This window comes from Prinia subflava, chromosome 2 (genome assembly GCF_021018805.1).
Source record: "Prinia subflava isolate CZ2003 ecotype Zambia chromosome 2, Cam_Psub_1.2, whole genome shotgun sequence".
Classification (NCBI taxonomy): domain Eukaryota; kingdom Metazoa; phylum Chordata; class Aves; order Passeriformes; family Cisticolidae; genus Prinia; species Prinia subflava.
Genome location: NC_086248.1, coordinates 23339706 through 23361579, shown reverse-complemented (window position 1 = coordinate 23361579; position 21874 = coordinate 23339706). Strand labels below are relative to the sequence as shown.

Below are 21874 nucleotides of genomic sequence, written 5' to 3'. Positions count from 1 at the left end.
CAAAGCCAAACTCCAGTTTAGGAGTGAGTTGAATTTAGGATCTAATTTGTCACAACTAGCATTTTGATAAATCATTTTCTTAATACTGCCATGATTCTCTCAATGATTCAGCAACATCCCACAGCAAAAAAAAAACCCAACCAACCAACCAAAAAAAAAAACCCCACAAAAACCCAACAAAACAATTAAACAAACAAACAAACAAAAACCCCAACAAAAAACCTAACCAAAAAAACACAACAGATCAAACCTCCAGACTTAAAAGGTTGCAGATAAACTTCTGTTTTGATAGGCAGACCTACCAGATGGCATCTTTTATCGGCAGTAATGCAGCCATTTACAGCCTTGTTAGCAGCCACATGTACATTACTCAAGGGTTTTCTATGACAATCCTGGGTGTTTCTAAAGGGTATTTTCAAATTTATTTTTCTTACTGCAGTGTGCCTCCCTTCTTTGAAATCACAAATTCATCAAGAGTTGAGGTTATTTTATTTCCCTAAAAGACAGAAAAATATTTTGCAGCACAATATTTAAAAAAACCCAAAAAACCCCAGGATATTAAATAAATAGCATCATTTGTCCATAAACCATTAGGCTGTTCTGCAGGAGCAGTGGATAGACAGGGTGTGTGCTGACTCAATTCTAAGGTAGGTCTTTCCCCTCATTAAGGAGACCACAGGCCAGTGATGAAGAACCTCTGACCCTCTGTGGTGCAGCAGAAATAGAGTGTGGAAATACAGCTTCTCTCTGAATTTTCTAACTTGCAAAATGTAGCTATCAGTTTTCAGGTGTTCAGTTAGCTGAATCATGAGCAATAACAATGGAACAGAAATCACATGTGAAGAGGCAGATGCTAATGCCTTCCTTGTGCAGGTCATGCAAAAGAGCACAGCTCTGCAAGTTAAACATTGCTTCTAGGTACCCATATTGATATTCTGCAGAGAGAGTTTATTAAGTCTGTAAATATAGCTGGATTCAGTGGCTTATTGTACAGATTATCTCAATATCAAACCCACAGCAAAGCAATGTTTTACGTCACTGACTACCAGTAATAGCAATGCAGAAGCAGAGGTGTTGAGTTTAAATGTCAGCCATGACCTGAAGCTCTCAGCATTTTCCCACACTCAATTTGAAACATCCAGTTTTCCTGAGAGACCCCTGTATTTGTACTTTCCTTGTATAACTTGGGATTGGACATTTGTACACCATTTTTTTCTCTGTGTTGGGAGCTGGAAGTCTATCTTAAGAATATTTAGCCTTACTAGGGAGTAAAGTAGCAATTTTCTTAATGAATTGCTGGTTATACAGAGTCCAGCTACCAAGATAGAAATGAAAAAGATAAGACCACTGATATGAGTAAATTATATTAGTTACAACACAACAGAGAAATTGTTCCTACTTTGAAAAAAACAAAGATTTTCTTACCTCAGTAACTGAAGTTAATTCTGTCAAAAACACAAAAGCAAAAAGTTACCAAGTTGAGATCAAGTATGGCTTTGGTTATCTATTGATAAGTTCAAACTCTAAAACTACTCTTTAGTTCACTGGAAAGAATTCTGATATTATTTTAGATATAAACAGTAGTAGAATACAAGACACAGAGACGGTTGGTAACTGTACTGGCAGTCCTTGTAAGTGAGCAAGCTCTCCCACACACTGCATGCCATAAAGAAATGGCATCTGTGCCAGGAAAGTAGGCAGAGCTGACCACTTTGCTACTCATTTCCTATGGTTATGTACCCATTTCATAGTCTGGTCCACGCAAAGAGGAGGTTTGTGCTGTCGATACTGGAAGCACAGTCTTTCAGCAAGGTAGGAAGAACATCAACAGAAGGAAGACACCCCTTATTTGGTCCAGTAGTGGTAGGGCCACAAAGTTGGATTGCTAAGATTATTTGGATGCAGACTTCTGCCTGCAGGTTGGAAAATGCTGGTTAATTAGGATGGGTATTCTTCAGATTCAACAAACACTATTTCAGGTTGTGACTATGGCACTCACAGCTGAAGCTACAGCAGACTCAGGTGTCATTAGTTTCCTTGATCTGTCGCAGCCACAGATGCCACACATCTCTGCTGCCCTGACCAGATGGGTCAGGGTAGTGGGTCATCGTGAGGATGTTGTCTCTCTGCAGTATTGCAGACCACTGAAGATTGTCATACCTATCACTGCCAGCTAGTTTTGGAAGGTGTAGAGTATCTCTCACTGCCTGGCAGCAAAAAGGCCAGGAACCACCAGGAATTGGTGCCATCAAGATTGAGGGAGTCACCATGCCATTCAGCAAGATTGTCCAGCCTCCAACAATTCCTACCTCAATTGTTTTTAAATCCATATAAATTTTTAACTTTTAACTAAGTTCCACAGCTTGAATTCTATATGGTGTGAAGAGTAATGCTGCCCTCTCAGGAATCTCTTGAAGGCAGGGGATTCCTCAGTTATTGCAATCATTTCTCATAGGGAGGACACTTTGTAAGTTTGACTTTGCTGCCCCTCTCTGAACCGTCTCAAATGTCCCGTATCTGTTTAGACACAAGGAAGAACAGAACTGAATACTTGTGTGCTTGGAAGATGCTCTAGGTGGCAGGAAGTAAAGAACCTTTCTTGAAATCAGTGGGAAGTCACCTTTTGGATTACTTAGGCCTTTAGCTCTCTAACTTAGGCATGAGACAAAGTTTCCCGAGATACAAACCTCTCTTCATTAATGATGTAATCTCCTGGAAAGCTTCAGTTGGATATTCAGACAATCTTTATTAGGAATCTTTGTGCTTCTGCTGTCTTTGTGCCTATCCAAATGGGAAGGCAGAAGAGATCTGATTCTGTAACAGAGGGGCTGTGATACTGTGCAAGAGAGTACTGCTTAGAGACTATGGGTTTCTGTCTCTCATGCAACACTCTTAAAATGTAATATATATGAAATAACACTACTAACATGAAGGAAAAAGAGAAGACAAGAAAGCACAGAAGGAGAAGAGGCTGGATAAAATCAGGGCAAAGTGAATATCAAGTTCTGTAGTTCAAATTCTTTTATTTGCAGCTATGCCCTTTAATAGCTTCACTATGGGTCATCAAAATATGTTCAATATCCCTGCACTTAAGGACATTCTTCTCTTCATCAAATAGGATACTGCCTGTAGCTGGGAATAAAATAACAGTGTTGATTCCCAGACTAGAGAACTCTGCTTTTAGCGTCAATTTTTTATTCAAGCCTGTGTTGCCTGGGCAATGTCAGGGAAAATATAAATTCTCTTCTGTAGGAGGAAATGCTCTTCCTCCGACTTCTAAAATGCTTATCTTTGTGTACAGCTGAAGTATGATGAAGCATGTGTCCAAAAAAGTGTATTCCCAAGTCAGCATTTCAAGTGGGTGTGAATTTCAAGTTATTCAGAAATATTCAGTCATTGGTGGGAGGGAGGGGGAGAACCAGATTTCTTTAAGTGTATATTAAAAGTGGCAAAGGAACCAGCCAGGCTCTTCACAGAGGTCAAGTATCTGCAAGCTTATAGCAGGGTTCCCAAGTGCCTTGATTGTCACATGAATTGACACATCAGGCTGTAATCAGAGCAGGTCCATATTTGTTCATTTCTTGAACTGAAACTTTTGCCCTCCCCCAAAAATCCTGGGTTTGTTCAACTTAACATTTCAAAAGTATAATGCAGAATTTTGGATGTTGGTTTAGTTTTATCCACAGTGTGTTGCACAGAACGTTTGAAGTCATGACAATTTCTGTACTGCATGCATAAAAATCATCTTGGATTTAGACTTATCTTTAGATCCATCAGACTGCCTATTTCCCCTGAACAAATTTCAGTTTGAGTGAATGAGCTGGAATGTTTCACTCCAGACCTGAAAATCTGGAAAAGGTTTTTTCTTTATCTTTCCCCATACTTGCATCCAAGTCAACAACTAAAAATGTAAATTAGCGATGAGATCATCTCCCTAACAGTTCTTAATCGTGAAGCTATCTCCTCCTGTGATTTTTAGCGTATTTCTTTAATTATTAAAAGTTTTGAAAAGGTAGGGTCTTAAAAGAGATCCATGTACTGCAAAAAGGAACCACTTGCAGAAGTTTCCAAGTTTCAGCTTCAGCTGCCACGACTGTCACATGCACGTCACATCAGTAATATTGTGAAACTGCCTCCCTTTGCACACTCCTTCCTAAAGACCTGGTTTTCTCTCTGAAAAGCCCTGAGTGTATAGCTTCATAAAATCTGTGATGAAGAAGGAAAAACAAATCCCCAGCAAACCCTAAACCTGCCTGGACTGGTAGCACAAATCCTTTCACCGACTCACATGTAGCCGCACCTTTTTTTTTTCCCTTTAAATATATCTCTAAAACAATGTGAAGGACATTTGTGGGCATTGATAAATCCTTTTGGAAAATAAACACCCCGTGGCAGTTCCGTCTCTAGTGATAGCTCAGGTGCCTTCCAGACAACAGAAGCTACAAAGCAAACAGCCCAAGCTGGCACGGAGGGGGTCGCAGGGAAGTTCAGGCAGTGCGAGCTCGAGGTTCCCAGGGGCGAGGAGGGCGAGGACGTGCTGCAGGCTGGGAGGGCTGCGCCTCCGCACTGAGCCACGAATCACGCCCCGAAGGATGCTGGCTCCGGCAGTCCAGGGAAACGTGCAGCCCTGCATCGCACCTGGCTGCTCTTAGCGCCTCGCTCCTGCACGGAGCCTGAGGCACTCCTGGGTGAGCAGAGGTTGTTTCTGTTTCACATCTGTATCAACAGGAGGAACACCCTGCTTTGCCAGGGCCCAGCAAAAGCGCTCAGCAGACACCTGTGCTGATAACAGTGGTTATTTTTTCACCACCGGCAGTTTTTAACCACCCTGTTATCAGCTGCTACATGATGCTGTAATACAGGTGCTGCTCTTCCAGAGCCTGCTGTTTGGTCTTGTCATGCAAAGAGCTAATTCTGAAATAAAGCAATAAAAGGAGATCAGAAATAAGACCCTGATTATTGCAATAGGACCACAGCCATTTGGTTTTATTTTAGAAGAGCTGTCTTTAAAGATGACTGCTGGCACAGACACAGGCTTGTTAATACTTTTCAGTTTTCAGTGTGAGCAAATATTTAATTTTTTTTTTGTTCTCTGTTTATTTGAAGAAAAAAAAATAGTTCAATCAGTTTTCTAGATATAGATTCCTGGTATACCTCAACTTTAAGCTTTATAAATGTTAGAAACACTGCTCCGCACAGCCACAGTTGCTGCTCAGAAACACTAATTTAGAGCACCTTTGCCTCACAGTCCCTAAGGTTTCACAAAAAAACGTGTGTGTGTGCTGGCAGCTTCCTAACACTGAATGTGCTGATAACACTTCAGCACATAATGCAGTTGTGCCCAAGTTACATTCTATACAGATCAATTAATATAACACAAGTTTATTTTAGTGGAACTATCAACTGATGATCAAGTGATGCAACAGTTTTTATTAGTTATTTTTATTTAAAAAGGAACAGTCTCCAAAAAGTTGACTATAGTTGAGTCAGGAAAATATCCAGAAACATAAAATCATCTCAACAAATCTGTAGTTTAGTAAGTCAACACCAGATGGTTCTGGTATATTCCCTTATATACTGGGATCATTGTGAATATTAAGAGACTTTTTACTCAGTTGATATACATGCCACAAATGCAGTTGCAATCTAAAACTCATTACAAAAACAGAGAAAGGGGAAAAAGAGACACAAGATCCACCTACCTTGCTGGCAGTTTTTTCTTTCAAACACTTCCTTAGCCAATCATACATTATTAGTCACTGAAACTAAGAAATTTTCTTAGATACTAAGAAAAAATATATATGGTTTGAGTAGGACACCAATTTTGCTGCCATTCTGACACAGCTTAAACAACTCATTCTCCAAGGCCATGCCTGTGTTTGTTCTCAGTATTTGTGTATTTGCCAAAGTGAGTCCCCACTACATTATGCAAAGTGTGGTAAAAGCTCTTCTTATCTCTGGAAAAGGAAGGATGGGAGGGATACTGGTGATCTGTGCACTCAGTTGGTGTCACCTATAGCACTGATGAAAGTAAAATGAGTTAAAATGTGCTGAGAGTTAAACTACATTTACCAATCAGCTCAGCTAATGTGAATTTCACAGAGGAATAATACTTGTTTTGACTTTTCAGTATATTTTTGTTTAAACAGATTCCTAATCAAATTAGGAATTTCTAAGCTATCTTAGAAAGACCTTTAATTGTACTAATGGGATTGAGCTAGAGAGCCTTTAGCAGGGGAGCAGAAGCTCTCTGAAAAGGAGACACAGCAGCTATGCTGAGACATTTTCACAAATGAATGGCAAAAGTATTCTTGCAGAATGAAAAAGGTAAGGTTAAGATAATTTCTCCCGGGGAAAAAAAAAGAGCAATAAAGGAAATTAATAAAAGTTAGGTAGGTCTTCCTAGTAAGGAGAGCCCAGTACCTGCTGGCAGAGGAGAGAGAGCATGGCTGTGTTGGGGCAGGATGTTCACTGACCACTGCACATTGCAAAACTCCCAGAACTCAAAACACTCATGAGTCACTGACGCCTCTTGGTGCTGGGTGTACCCTTGGAAGCAATGTGAGACCAGAATTTGGAATTCAGTTTCCTCCTGCCTCTATATGCCTGTCTACTACAAATTCTGCAAGAAGAGACAATAGATAGGAATTTCTATCAACCATATAATTTAAGGTGGAATTATCTGAATTGGCAGATTGTTTTATTGGGAACATTTTAGAAAAAAAGGATATTAGACTTTTCACTGTCAAATCTGTTACATGTGCGACTAATAAAGACCAACAAGATGATCCAAGAATTTACAGTTTAAATAGCTGAGACTAATCTTAAGAAGATTTATGAGAAAGCTGATTTGGAGTGCTATATTCTATAAATTAATAGTGTCAGATTTTTATGGGTAGTACACTTAGGAAATGACTACAAAATAAAACCAGGAGGTTGTTATAGTCAACGTTAAACAATATAATTCAAACAAATGATTCTGTTATTTACTGGCAATCATATGTTCACATGCCACAACTTATATAAGTATTTTTAATTTACTATATAATACCTGGCAACCTTCTTAACAAGAGGGCTCATAAGGTCAAGGCTGAAGAGTGATAACGTTGCCAGTGCTCTGCACTGAATAGGTAAATAGTTTTGATGATAAACTGTACAATTTGTAGAAAGATATATAACCAAATTTCGTATCAAACATACCAGTTTTTATATTAAACATACTTTTCCTAGATAAGACACTGTTAAAAATTTACATATCAGAAATCTAAGCAAGGAAAAAACCTTAGTAAATTAGATTTTGTAGTTTATATACCAAATCCAGCTACGTAATACTTGAAAATGAACTCCTTTTGAGTTACAGGTGCTTAGCATTTCAGAAAATAAAATCAGTTAAATTTTCCATAGAAGAATCATAATGTGGAGCTTTTCCATTATAAATATATTTAAGATTTTACAGAGCAACTATACAAATATAATTTGTACCTGAAACAGCCTGTCACCCACAGATACTGCTGAATTTGTTTTGAAGAAAGAGATTGTATAATCCTACAGAACTTTTATATTCAAATCTCTTTAAAAACCCAAAAAGTTAGAACAGTGTAATGGAATGGCAATGTAAAAATAACATAAAAATCAACCATTGTACTTCGATTTTTCCATAATATTAACTCAATATTTTTTTGTTCAGAGTTTGCATTTTCTTATGCTGAGGGAACTCTGAGGGGACCACTGAGTTTGGAGGGTGTGAGTTATGTGCTGATATTAAATTACTTGATAACATTACTCTCTGTCATGATACATCATTTTGATGGGACTCGGAAATCTTTAAAGGAGCTTGTACATTTATAGATATACAGATACTGTGCAACATACTTTACATATGCATTATACTTTACATATAAACCTCACTTTGTGCCTGCTAAAAACAAACCCACAGATTAAAGAGGAATTTAACATGGAAGACATTTCTGTACATTTTGCAAGCATACCCTAAAGTATTTCATAGTATGTTCTCTTTTGAACAGATTTTAGCATTTGAATGATATACTGTCTTAATGCATTTAACTGAGTCAGTAACTGAGGTTTCAGCCTAGGTGTAAGAAAACACATCTTGAGATCAATTAAAGGCATTGAAATAAAATAATACCTTCACTACACATCTGAGCATAATTACTGAGCTTCCCTTACTTTTGAAAACTCAGTTTGGAAGTGCAAGTTTACACCAGCAGGTGTGAGTTGAGCACCGTGGGCAGCCTTATCCTTTTACCTAAGAAATGTATTCAGCAATGACCATGAGGATGTGGCGACATGGCCCTTCAGATGTGTGCAAAGCACCCGGACTGGAGGAGCCAGCAGGATTCCTGCATCTGTCCTGGGAGCCCAGACTGCACAGGACCCAGCTCAGGCACACCCACCCACGCTGAGTGCACATCTCTTAACTGCACTGCAACAAGTCTTTGCTTGAAGACTAGAAAATTCCACTCCCTCCCAGTGAACACTGATTCCTTCAGCTTTTAGTTCAGAGGTCTTCAACAAATAAACAAAAGGAAGATGACTTTTATTAGGGAAATACTTTATTTCAAAACCTAAAGATTTCACAAGATGAACACTTGCACAAGTATTAAAGATATAGAAATTGTTCCTCTGTAATTATAAGTATGTAACTTGCATTTTCCTGGGAATTTCCTTCACAGCTTATTTATTTGTTGAATCCAAGCAAGGCACAATTCCTTACAACCATATGGAAGCTCTTGAGTTAGCTCACATCTGAAAAATGTAGTTTTCCATAGGACATATTGTATACTGAGTGACTGAATCTAAAATAAATGAAAAAAAACCCAGGATTAGTTAAAATAAAATGCAAAAGAAACAGATGATAAAGCAACAATGTACTTCAGAGCAGTTTCTCCTATAAAGCAGTTTGGTGGCTGAGAACCCAGAGAGAGAAAATAAATGTGAACAGTCAAATGATGATAGTACAACCACTTACCTTACTTATGTTTTAAAAAGGTGCTGCATTATTGACCCGTGTGCTTTTTGTTCTGGTCAACCTTGAGTGAATTAATTGGCAGCTGGTATTAAGGGCACAATGCAGATAGCCACAAACCAACTGGATTGCAACAGTGAAGTGTGAAAGATTAGAAACGCCTTCAGATCTGATTTATTTGATTAAGACAGCAATTTATAGGTGACACTGTTCATACTATTATGCACACAGTTGCTGAGAAAGGGGCAGAACTTCAAAGCTCTGTATCATTCCTTCAAAGCATCATATAGGAATACTTTTAATCAAAATAGATTAAAACCCATTAACTGCAGTGTGACCATGCCTTGTAAGCTGGACGCAGTGATTAGAAATCAGACTGCAAAAATAAACTGAGAAATCTGTAACTGGCACAAAAAATCAGAGTATTTTTTTGTTAGCAGCTGGATATGCAATTCCTTCAGTGCACTGATGGGCTGAAGGTGGCCCAGATCCTTGACCTGGGATAAGGCAGACCTCCATGAGATCAGTAGAAGAGTGGGACACATGAATCCCACACTGCTTTAGATCATTACATTTGTCCATCTGGTGCACTACAACTGGAAACTTCTGTGTTTAATTTACTGTTATTTTTAGCCCTGCACAAACCTCTGGTTTCATTATCTGCTCACTTTTTTTTTTTTGCACACTTGCTCTCTAAGTCTTCTCGGAAGCTGGAGAAAGGTACAATAAACAACTGTACATAAAACAATAAACAAACCTTCTTATGCCTCTCTTGTCAATCTTCACAATTTTATCTTTAAGTAACTATAACATAAAATGTGCATTTAGATGAGTATTTTTCCCTTATGGGTCACTTTTCCTTTCTTCTTTAATTATATTTTCATTCAACTTTTGAGTCATTATCATCTGACAGCATTAGAGGTCAAGATATTAGGACTTGCTTGGCTACTCTCATATAACATCAACTCCTGTAGTACATTTATTTATTGCTAGGGTATGAGTGAGACACTTTCTGGAGAAGTTTGACAGAGCATATGACATAAATTAAATCTTATTTTTCTAAATAAGGTCCCTTTTTGGAAAATGTCCTTGCTGAAAATACAGTCTGTCAGAACATGTTGCAAATGAGTTGGAAAAATGATAGACTAAGAACTCAGAAACATCACAGCAGGTGTTAAATAGAAACTTTTTGCAAGTGAAATGGAGACTGCAGAAATTGTCTTTCAGATGTACAACACAGCATTCAGGAAAATTTATCAGAGGGTGCCAGTCACCTTATTTCAGTGTTACTATGCCAATTTACACCAATTAAAACTACCTCTAAAGTTGAAATACATGCGGTTTTGGGAAGCAATTCTCATATAGGCATTTTCCCATAATTTAGTTTGCTCTAAATGAAACTATCATACAAAAGATAAATTTGGATGATATTTGTTCGAGGACAAATTTAAATGGTGAGTACCAAAAATCATCATAAAGCCCTCTTAGCTGTAAGAGAGAGATCTCACCATAGAGACAACTTTCCTGAAAATGTAGCTGTAGCAGTTGGTTCCATTTTTTCCCTTTATAACCTCAGTTTAGTGAAATACTTTTGATGATTTTTTAATACATATTCTGCAATATTTTGTAAAAGTTGAAATTTGGTGTCTTACCTAATACCCATTTTTCTGATAAAGATATGATTTCCTGGTACTTCTTTCCTGGTTTTTTTCCTATACAGATTTTTGCCTGACGTAAGTCTTTACATGTTTTCCCTCCTGCCAGCTGTATAAGTTCAATTAGCTGTTTGCAGGGTGGCTGACTGGTAGGAGATACAAACATGACAGGCTGGTTTGAAAAGAGATTCTGCTGATATTTTCCTATTGATAGATGACGCTGAAGCCTGCAGATCTGTATTTGAGGAAACAAGAAAATTAATTAACCAATGTGTTACATTTCCACTCAAAGTAAGGCTAATCCTTGTTTTTCATACTTCAGAAAAAAAAATTAGTATGAAATTTGCTTTATCAGGTGTATCAGAAATTCTTGGGTAAAATAGACAAAGGATTTGCTATATTTGATCAATACAACTCCCAAACCAGAGTCTGAGAATTTCATTATATGTCAGATATTTTACCTATAAAATTTCTTAAAGCACTTGACAATATTCTTTTTCACCATAGTCTTACAGTCTTACATTTATAACACTGGTCATCACACAGAAATCTTAAAGGATATTATAAATAGTCTTGCAGCACAAATACAAACCGTGATAGGCTTTATAACATATAATGCTTGTTGGTTCGTATTGGGGAGTTTACAAACATATCCAACACAGAGTTTACTTTAGGACCTCTTTTCCCTGCTGTGCTCCACAGATCCAAACTGTATTTTCGCTCAGATGTATGAAATAACACAAATGCACCAGCACTCAGAGTGAAACATTTACTGTAAACCATTCTGTGTCCACAAAACCAGAAGAAGTTCTCTGTGAATGCTGTGCAGCTTGTAACATTTGATCATTATAACAAAAACCTACTTGATCTACATAAGGCAAATTTTCTTCTCAGTATATACCTGGCAGAACAGGAATTAAAGCCATTTCCTTTAGTTATAGTATGCATAAAAACATTGCATACAGCAACTGTACACACCATGGTATGCAAAATAAAGTTTTCATACCAAAATTTAAAAAAAGGTTGTATTTCTGAGTGTGAGGCTGCCATTTGCCTGCCAGAGCAATGTAGGTAACAGCTCTGATTTTGTATTGCTTGTCAAAGTTTGGAAAATTTATAATGAGACTGGAGTTAATTGCAAGATGAGAACAAAAAGAAATGTTTCATATTATGTGATGCTTGGAATTTTTATAGAGATGACGACATGAGCATGGAGAAAAGGTCATTTTGCATATATATCTGGTTTATATGAAACATCTGAATATGAAACTGTAGTGTGTGAGAAGATGTAACTGGAACAGTGGAAAAAATTAGCTGTTGAGTGGATTCCTTCCACTCAACACACAAACATGCTGTATTAAACTATAGGCACTTAAGAATCTAATTTGATAATGTATGTGCTTGGCAGATGTGCAGCCAAAGTAAGAATCTCCACCTGATTTGCAGGGGTTTGTAAAGCCAAATGGTTCCATGGCATGTTCACAGATATAAGTCCAAGTGAATTGCCTTAGCACTTCTCATCAATGAGCTAGAGGAAGATCCTACAAAGCCTGAAACCCATGGTAACATGAGGCTTCAGCTCAGTGCCTCTGTGTCACTGGCCTCTGCTGTTCTGGGACATGTCAATCTGAATTTTGAGATCTCCTCTGTCAATGAATAATTCAGCTTTTTCAGATTGTTAATTCCTTAGAATCTCCCGATTCTTTGCTTTCTGAATTCACTAAGTTATAAAGACAGTGATTGCTATGGATGAAGCAGACCAAAAAGACTCAATCACAACCCAAGAAATACCCTGTATTTTCTATTCCTTTGTAAACTTAAGTTTAGGCATAGCACACCTAATCCTGACTCAAATCCTGACTCATAGCTGCTAAATGATTCTGTTGATTACAGTATCATTGCAGAGTTATATTGCAGATTTTGGAGGACCCAAACTTATTGAATATATCTGATGGCCCTTCCTGCACCCAATGCCTTGCATATGCAGATCTGGATTTGGACTCAGTGAAATATTGCCTGCCTCCATCTGAGCAGATTCCTCCTCTAGGAGTGCCTGTCTGCTGGGCATCTCGGTGTCAACAAAACCAGAAAATTAATGTGTACTGTTTTAATACATGGTATCAGATTTGGAATTCTCTAAGGGTACCATTTGTGATGCATCTTGTGAGGCTTAGAGGCCATGATCACTGTCTTAAAAGGAGACTGGGTCAGGAACATAAATCACCTTGTAATCTGTGATGTATAAAGTAGTGTGATTTTGGAATTACTAGGACTGCAATCATTAATTTAAAAACTGTTCAGTTGTGAAACTATGAAAGTGCTTGTTGTAAGCACTTTCAACAAATTAAAGTATGCACTATAGTGAAAAAGAGCAATGTCTTTATATCAACCTCATAACAGCCTCATGACAAATGCCATGCCGTCTGAGTTCATCTGACACAGAGCTCTTTCGAATTGTTTATTGGCACAAATCAGATGCAACTAACAGAAAAAAAGATAATTCCAAAGATGGTAAAGTGCTAGTTTATCTACAATAGATTAGATTTAACTAAAAGAGACAAAAGTCACACTGGTTTTGTCAACCTGAAACTAAGATTTTAAAGATAAAAATTATTAGACTTGATAAGTTTTTATCTTAAGAAGGCAGCAGGACTTGTGTTATACCAAATATAAATTGTTGCAATCTGCTATTGCATATATTTTAGGGAATATTATTTAAAAGGGTAATTATATTTCTGCTTCCTAAAAAAATTCCCCTGAAAAGATTTATTTGCTGCCATTGTAATGAAAAGTCATTGATATGATACATCTTCCTATAGAAACAGCTGTTGGATGAAATCAATATTAAAGCAAATGTGTTCACAGCTAATCACAAAATTAGAAAACCCAAATGTTAAGGACTCAGCTCATGTCCACAATTAGCGTGCTTTATTTATGCATTCAGCACATGGCAGGAGCACTCAGAGAAGGGAAATGCTGCTGTGCTATAGAGTTTTCTTAAACTGCGTTTACAATTCCATCTGCGTTCATTACCAGTGCATTTGAGAGGAGGACAGGGTAAGAACACAGCACACCCCGGTGCTAGCATCAAAGGAAAGGTTCAGCATGGACTGTCATCTCTGCATTTCCTTGGGATCACCACCACCACTTTCCCAATCAGCTGTGCCTGGATTTGCTCAAGCACACCGGATCCACTCACAGGCCACAGAGAGGCAAAAATCACATCCAGAGCTCAGAGAGGAGTGTGGAAGGTTCACTTTGCTTTCTGGTCCACTGGCTGAGAGTTGCACTGCTGAAGGGCAGCCAGCTGACCACACAGGCTTTGGCGGGGGGATGAGAGGGCACACTCAAGCCCTTACCTCTGAATTGACTCAGCTGCCTTTGCAACATCAAAGCCTTTGTGGCACTCCGGGGGTGCTCCCAGTCCTTTGAAACCATACCCATTTCATGCAAACTTTTACAAATAAATATATAATTCCTTCGCAGAGACCAAGCCTGGGAAAATATCAAATCCCAAAAGCAACTCTTTCCACAAACTGGGGATCTATAAGTCAGTAGTTATAGTTACAACTGTGTTAGTGCCTATTAGACAGCATTGGTTTTCATTTCCAGTGCTATTCTTCAGCAGATGAACACTAAAACAAAGTGCTACTGACCCATCTATTTAATCTTTTTGGTAAGACTCTAACCATGAACCTCATCCTTTCACTAGCTGGATGAATGGTAGAAAAGACACATTTTACATGCATACATTTCTCATAAATGTACTATTAGTGTAGTTGTTTGTTTGAACCTAAGTTTTAAATGGAAAAAAATTGCTGCTGACAGAAGTAAAACTTAAGGAGAATGTATGACAAACAAATAAAGCCTTTCTCTGCTATAAAATAAAAAGATCACAAAAAAACTTCATCAAGTCTTGTCCCTCCTGTGACTCATTTTCAATCCCCTCATGCCAAAAGCGCATGTAGTATAAAAACATCTAAACTTTGTAGTTTTGTCTACAACTGTATGAAAATAGCTCCTGCTGGGCAAGGTGCCAGAACAAACACAAACCCTCATAAACTCCATAGGAGACAGCTATCAAGTGCCACAAAGGTATTATCTCTGAATAATACCTGAATTCTTGGAATATATATGAAAAAAAATATTTTGGATGTACTTGGAAATTTTTAAGCACTGAAACAGCTAATTTCTGATATACAGCACTCAATTTTCAAAGTCCAACTTCCATAAAACAGCATATGAAGAAATGTTCAGTCTAAATTGCTATTAGAATAATAATGCTTCACAAAAATGAAATTAAGAGTATAATTGTAATTTATTACAATTAATGGAAATTGTATTTGTAGCCTAGAGCTGATAAGGTGAAGTAGTAGGTTCAATAATATATATAATGTAATCATCTTTAATGAGTACACATCTGAAAATTTATGCATGCACAATCAGTGTATGCATTATTAATCTTCATTCTTAATTTCAATTATTCACTAGAGATAAATAAATCTACAAAAAATTTTAATTTATTTTATAATTAATATTTGAGCATTTAATATAACATTTATGAAAACATGGAAAGCTGTAATGTCTTGGTTATTGTTACTTGCAAAAATAATTAATATATTCTATTAAATGCAAACAGTAGAAAATGAAATTGCAGACACAACCTTTAAGAGAGAAGATTGTATGTTTTATGGTTTATATCTATCCAAAGACTGAGTATTATTCCATTTGAAATTGATGACAAATTCCACATTTTTAGTAAAAAGAAAACTGACTGTTGAAGTGTTAAGGATCAGTTCACTACTTTGCAAATATTAAATGACAAAACCGCCATGAAACTGATGAACACCAAACCCCACGGGCTTTATGCTTTGATAATATACAAATTTTACAATAAAAGACATATAAAACACCATATTAATTTAATATAGTTTAGTCGTGTCACTGGGGAAATACTAAGCTCTAAGATTTTAATATTCATATTATTTCAGTATGAATCAATATAATGTCTAAGTAATGTCTGCATTTTCAGTTGCTGTAATTCTTTGTGAAGCCCTTGTGATGAACGAAATCAAAATGATATCTCTGTTAGGAATCATTACACTTGCATGGTGATATGCATATTCGGTCAGTCTGTCATTTAGTAAAAATTTAAAAGAAAAACACATATGTGGAGCCTCATGTATATGTAGAGATCAAGGGCTTACATCCACACAAGTGAACCATCAGCCTGCTTCTGATAAAAAGGAGAGTATTGCAGTGTGCAGACTTCTGAAAGTACAGTTATCCTGCAGTGAGGAATTTGCAGAATCTGCAGGACCCTACAGGGATCAAGGAGGTTTGTGTTAACAATGCAGTGCTGCTGCAAGACAAAGAAGAAATGCTTTCTTTTTCATCTTTCTAAATATCAGGTTTAATAGGATAGAAGCAACTCATCAAGTAGCAACTCTATTTTTGTAGGAAAAACACATGCCATACATTTTCAACTTAAATTAAAAGCTCACCATTTTAGGTGTGGTGTGGGGTTTTTTGTTCTTTTTTTAAAGCACTTGGCTGAGTTTTTTTAAGATATTTGGAATACTAAAATTGAAATAGTATTCACTAAAAGCTTTAAAAATTACATTGAAATGCTGCACTTGATAAATAAATTGGTGTTCTCTGGCATGAAAAGAGTATGTTAAGAACTGGAAACATCTTTCTTCAGCAAGCAGTTTTACAAAAAAATAGATCCCCTTCTTTCAAGAATGGAACAACACAGTGATGTAGGACCCCAGCTGGTTTTGGATGTGCTGCCATCCTATTATCTCAACAACATCCAGAACCTTATTCCAATCCTCAGCACGACATGCATTTGTTATTGCTAGTGATGTTTTTCATTCTCAGAGCAGAATTCAACTTGCAACATTCATGCAACATGAATTAATTACAAATATTGCATCATTATCTCTGCTATTTATTGAAACAATGCTTTCTCATTGGTTATTGATGTCCTTTGGCCAAAGTAGAAGCTCCCTGTCTGTGAAGACTTCAGACAGCCAGAAGTGAGAACATTTTCAATGCTTGCTAAGGCTACATCAGCCCCCCAGCACACACACACACAGATTGTGCACAGGCAAACACGCCATAGGTTTCTGCAGTAGAAAACCTGGGGCTCTGAGCCAGGAGGCAGAAGTGGAACAGGATAGAGTAGAAAATTTGGTCCAGAAAAAAAAAAAATTCAATGTCTGGTCTTGAAAAATAAAAAGGAAAGCAAAAGGAGAAATGGCATACAGTTAAGACTGTATTATCTGAAAAGTTATTCAAAACAGTTTCTTCCCCTCCTCTGATACTCCTTCATAGAAGAGTTTCCTGGCCAAGGCGAGGGCAAAAGCAAGAACACTTGAATCCAGACAATTTAGCTGATATTGTTTCTTTCTACTGTGTTTTGGCAGACAATCGTGCTTCTCTCAAATCCCACAGACTGATAAGAAAAGTTAATTTCACCAATCTATTCTCTGAAAGACTGAGTCCCAGTGGGAATATTGTATGAAAATGTTTGGCAAATAAATCTACTGTTTGGCGGATATTCAAAATTATACTGGAAGATGTCTGAACCATTTTTTTTCCGGCATAGCAAATTTTTGCAGGAAAAAAACAACAAATTCACTTATTTTTAGTTTAATTTCCTTGTTTTCCAGAGTTATAACTATTTTTAAAAACTACATAATTCAATGTAATTAACTATAAATTAATAAAAAACAAATCAGGGTAAAGCAATGTCTTTTCCCTTTTGAGAATAACTATAACTTGCGAATCAAGAAGCTGTATTTCCAATATATATACAATTTTAAAACATTCTGACTAGATTGTAAGATATGGTCACTTTACTATAACTGTTTGCTTAGAACTTCAAATATATTCTGAAATAAATATATTTGCATTTGGTTTCAACACAAGCTAAGTATTTTTGAAATTAAAAATTCCTTTAATTACAAATTAGCTAACTAAGAAAGGATTTTTCACGACTATTTTTTTCTTCCAAAATACCTCAAAACTTGTCTTTCCTCCATTTTGTCTTTTTTCAAGACAACTCAAGTGATACCGGGCAGTGAGAAGAATGCAAATTACAATTGAAAATTTTTATCAAAATTCTGCAAATTATAATTAGGAAGGGTTTTCCTCACCAGGATATCAATAAAGCAGCCCTGTTCCATGCCTCATGCCGAAGTGGTGTATGAGTGTGGCACATGCACCTCTCAGCCCTGCATCACTGGCATACCGTGAGAGTTACACCTACTGCATGAGACAAGTCCCCAAGAACCCCAGTAAAATTCAAAGATAGAAATCTACCTCCATACACAATCTAGTCCAGTGTTTATCTTCTCTCACAGTTAGAAAGCTTTCCTTAATGATATAACCTGAATTGCCTCTGATACATTTTCACCCCTATATTTCTTGTCGTAGTGCCAAAGGACATGGAGAACAATTTCTTCTTTTCCTCTTTGCAACCTTTAAATATTTGAAGACAGTTATCATGTCTCCACTCAGTTGTCTCTAGACTAAACAAACAGAGTTCTTTCAGTCTTTGCACTGGGATCATATTTTGTAGGCTTCTGATCGTTTTGTAACTCTTCCCTGGATTTTTGCCAGTGGATCTCACATCTTTCCTGAAGTGCAGTGCCCAAAACTAGACATGGTATTCCAGCTCAGGCCCTACCACTGCTCTCTGCACACTGCAAACAATTCACGTGTCTTATGGTTAGCATTCTTGTTAACACATCCTTGTATGCCTTCTTCTTTTATCGCAGTATGACAGAGGTTACATATATTAGTTCACACCCTCTAAAATATTGAGTTGTTCTCAATTGTCACTCTGCAGGTGATGATTTCTGTGCCTTTGCACTTGTCTGTACTGAACTCCATCATACTTGTGTCTGACCATTCCTTCTATCTCTCAAGGTTATTTTAATTCCAATCTGTTGTAGCTTAGCCCTGGTGGCAGCTGAGCACCACAGAGCTGTTTGCTTCCCCATCTGCGGGATGTTGGGAGGGAGGGAATTCACCAGGGTGAAAGTGAGAAAACTCCCGAGGTGAGATGAAGACAGTTTAGTAATTAAAGAACCGACAGAGTGAATCTCCAGTTCTACTTTAGGTCATGATTAATCAGATTTTACAGCCTGGCAGCTTAGCAAAAGCCCAGATAACAAATACAGTATACGGATGGAATAGTTGTACATTTTATGCCGATGGTTCCTACATGTGCTGGTGTGGTGGCCTTGGTATATCCATGACAAAGAGCTCATGTGAGCATATATGGATCTTCTGTGCAAGAGATCCAAGTGAGCAATGTTGAATTTCCATTTTTTGTCTGGCATTATTGGTAGGACTCTCCAATTAACACAGTTTGTAAACGCATGCAAGTTCATATGCCTTAAAAACACAAAGCAAGCAAAATAAGAACATAAAGTTTCTTCCCTTAATTCAACTGACAGTTGAACAAAAGCAGCTGAGACCACATACAAACCAAAAAATTTCAGCCTCCAAATAATTTGATTTAGACAACCAGCCATGACTTTAAAAGGTATGTAATATATACATGGGGGGGCCTGTTTTTCCTCACAGCTGACAAAGATTTATTCTTGATGGATCTATCCTCACAGGACCTTTGGCAAAATGATACTTCTATTTCTCCTGCTCTAGTTTAATGCAATTTTGAAACAGATCTGTTAGTCACTCCCATTGAGTGTGGTTTTAGTTCTCACTGTGGAGCAGCCATTGGGGCACAGACTGTGCTCTGTTTGGATGGGATGCACTCAGACAGTGGGCTCAGGTCAGGGGAGCAGGCTGGAAGGAGCCCAGAGCCTGAAGCGTGTGTGGGGTGCACGGTGCTCTCGGCACTCACTCGCACTCTGCAGATCCCTTCCCAGCTGCTGGATTCCTGACTCCAAGACACAGGCACCAGGGAGCATGCAGTCACTTCTGGCAGAGGTAGTGGGGTAGTGATACAGGGATGGGATGCTGCTTTCAAATGGAATTATTAACTGCACAAAGATAATGACCTCACCTAAATGTAGGCTATCCTTTAACAGTTGCAACTTGCCCATATTGGTATCTCACAGTTCATTCTCATACAGCAACAACAAGGAGGAAGATTAGTTGCATTTTGGCATTTATTCCCTCATATTACAACCATTTACCCATATTTCATATAAGGTATCCTCTCTAGGCTTACCAAACTCTCCCAACCCACATAAGGCTTATGGTTTGGTGGGATTTTGTTTTAAGCAGACCAGTGCCTATTGCATGAGGCCAGTATGTTATTAATTTCAGCAGAGTAGCCTAAGGAATGAAGTATTAATGAAGTAAATAGCAATGTTTAATCATATGGGAGTAAACACATCTGCATTTTCACAGACTGAAATAATACATTTCCAGATAACTATATTTCAGTGATGAAAGACCACACTGAAACAGAAATTCCATGAGCTAATAAGTGCTGCACTTAATGGAAAAACAACTTGATACTCCCCATGGTTAAATACTACAAATAATGAAGACACAAGGCATGGAAACCTACTATTTGCATTAAAGAAAAAAATTCAAAACTATAAGCTAATTTCAACTACCTTAGGCTTTTCAGATATTGAATCATTTTGGACAGTCTAACTTTATTTTTTTTTTAATCAACACAGGATATTGTGCATGAGTTTCAAGAATGACATTTGTTTTGCTGGCTTAGGGAAGTGGGGAATCCTTCCATTTGCCTCTAACAGTAAATGATAAATCCAGTGCTGTCAACAGATTTGCTATACCTGGCAATGTGCAGATGAATAATACTTTGATAAATAAAAGAATTTTCTATTCCAGTAATAACAAAGTGAGTGATCTTGTTGAAAGGAAAAGCCTGGCAAATGTGAAGGGTTACACAGATGCTCCCAAATGGCTCATTCCCCAAACAGTTCTATTAACCCATAATAAATGCAATCTTAACATTAAAAATAATTGCTAGTTTTATCATTAAAATATGAAAATGTGAGTCCTTTTGCTGTGTCTCAGCAGACTGAATTGTTTTACATGAAGGCAGAATACATTCTTCTTCCTACTCTTCAGTTTTAGCTGAATGCCCTTGCAAGCCCAGCAGTAACTCAGTGTGTGCCAAACATGAATATTTTTAAGCGCCATTTAAGTTTTAGAGGCTAAAGTAAGTGATGGGAACACAATCGTCTTGGGAATCTACAAATAACTTTAAAAAAGCTCATAAATCTGGCTTTCATGTTTAGGTTTTCAACAGCTTTATGAAATATGTCAAAGCTTGAACATAGTGAGTTGGTTTTCCTTCAAATTTCTGAGGACTGACTTTTCTCAATCTTTTTTGATATGCTGCAGAGAAACAAATAAAAAGGACTTGGCTTTAAAAATCAGACATCAGCAAATTAGGGTTTTTTTAAAGTTGCTTTCTTATTTTAATTTTTTTTGGTATCAACAGAGGAAAAACAAAGTAGGGCAGCCTAAAGTATTCCCTCATCAAAAAAACCACAAAATGCTTCTGTTTAGCACACAAATATTACAACATATCAAAACAAATATTAAGAAAAATTTGATGTATAATGAAAAGATGTTTTACCTTACATTGTTTAAAAAAGATGCATTATAATGACTAAGCACAACAGAAACCTGGAGAGCTGCATTCAGAAGTCCCATGCAAACTCTCTACTTACAGTGAAACACATGCACTAAAATGAAAATTAGCAGGGAATGCTTGGTTTTTAAAATATGAACTAAAGGGTCAGTTGAAATTACATCAAAGTTCAACAGCAAAACTCTTTAAATCTGTCTGAGAATCACAAAAATGAGCCCACTCAAAGAGATTACCTGGCATCACACATGGTGCCACTGTTGTGGAATGCTGCCCACTGCAAAACTAGACCTGATTTGGGTTGCTTTCAGCAGCTCCCAAAAGAACTGCTATTGTGATTACCTCTGGTCTATAGCTTTCCTGAGTAGTACTCGTTGGCAGGAATACTTCTTCATGTGTAATAACATCTCCTCTTCACTTAATCTATGTCACGAATTGGAAAATCCCATAGGAAGACTGTTAAGCAGAGACATTTAATCCTCCAGCACTAAAAGTAGCAAATGGAGTTGCCAGCACACACAGAGAAAAAAAAAACCAAAAAAAACAAAAACAAAAACACCCAAACAAACAAAAAACAAACAAACAAACAAAAAAACCACCACCACCACAACAACAACA

General features: G+C 37.3%; 1 protein-coding gene and 1 long non-coding RNA gene across 6 annotated transcripts in view; one reads left to right on the top strand and one right to left on the bottom strand.

The window, feature by feature from the left end:
- Positions 1 to 21874, top strand: part of LOC134546531 (uncharacterized) — a 43991-nt gene that overhangs the window by 17776 nt on the left and 4341 nt on the right. The window lies entirely within an intron of this gene.
- MCPH1 (microcephalin 1) overlaps positions 8552 to 21874 on the bottom strand; it is a 124209-nt gene continuing 110886 nt past the window's right edge. For 2 of the 3 annotated variants that reach the window (XM_063389343.1, XM_063389346.1), the window contains 2 exons: positions 10639 to 10876; positions 8552 to 8816 (listed from right to left, as the gene is read on the bottom strand). In XM_063389343.1, the coding sequence (XP_063245413.1) occupies positions 8761 to 8816; positions 10639 to 10876 (294 nt within the window). In that variant the 3' untranslated portion in view covers positions 8552 to 8760. The remainder of the gene's footprint in view (positions 8817 to 10638; positions 10877 to 21874) is intronic. The other variant, XM_063389345.1, reaches the window with a different exon arrangement.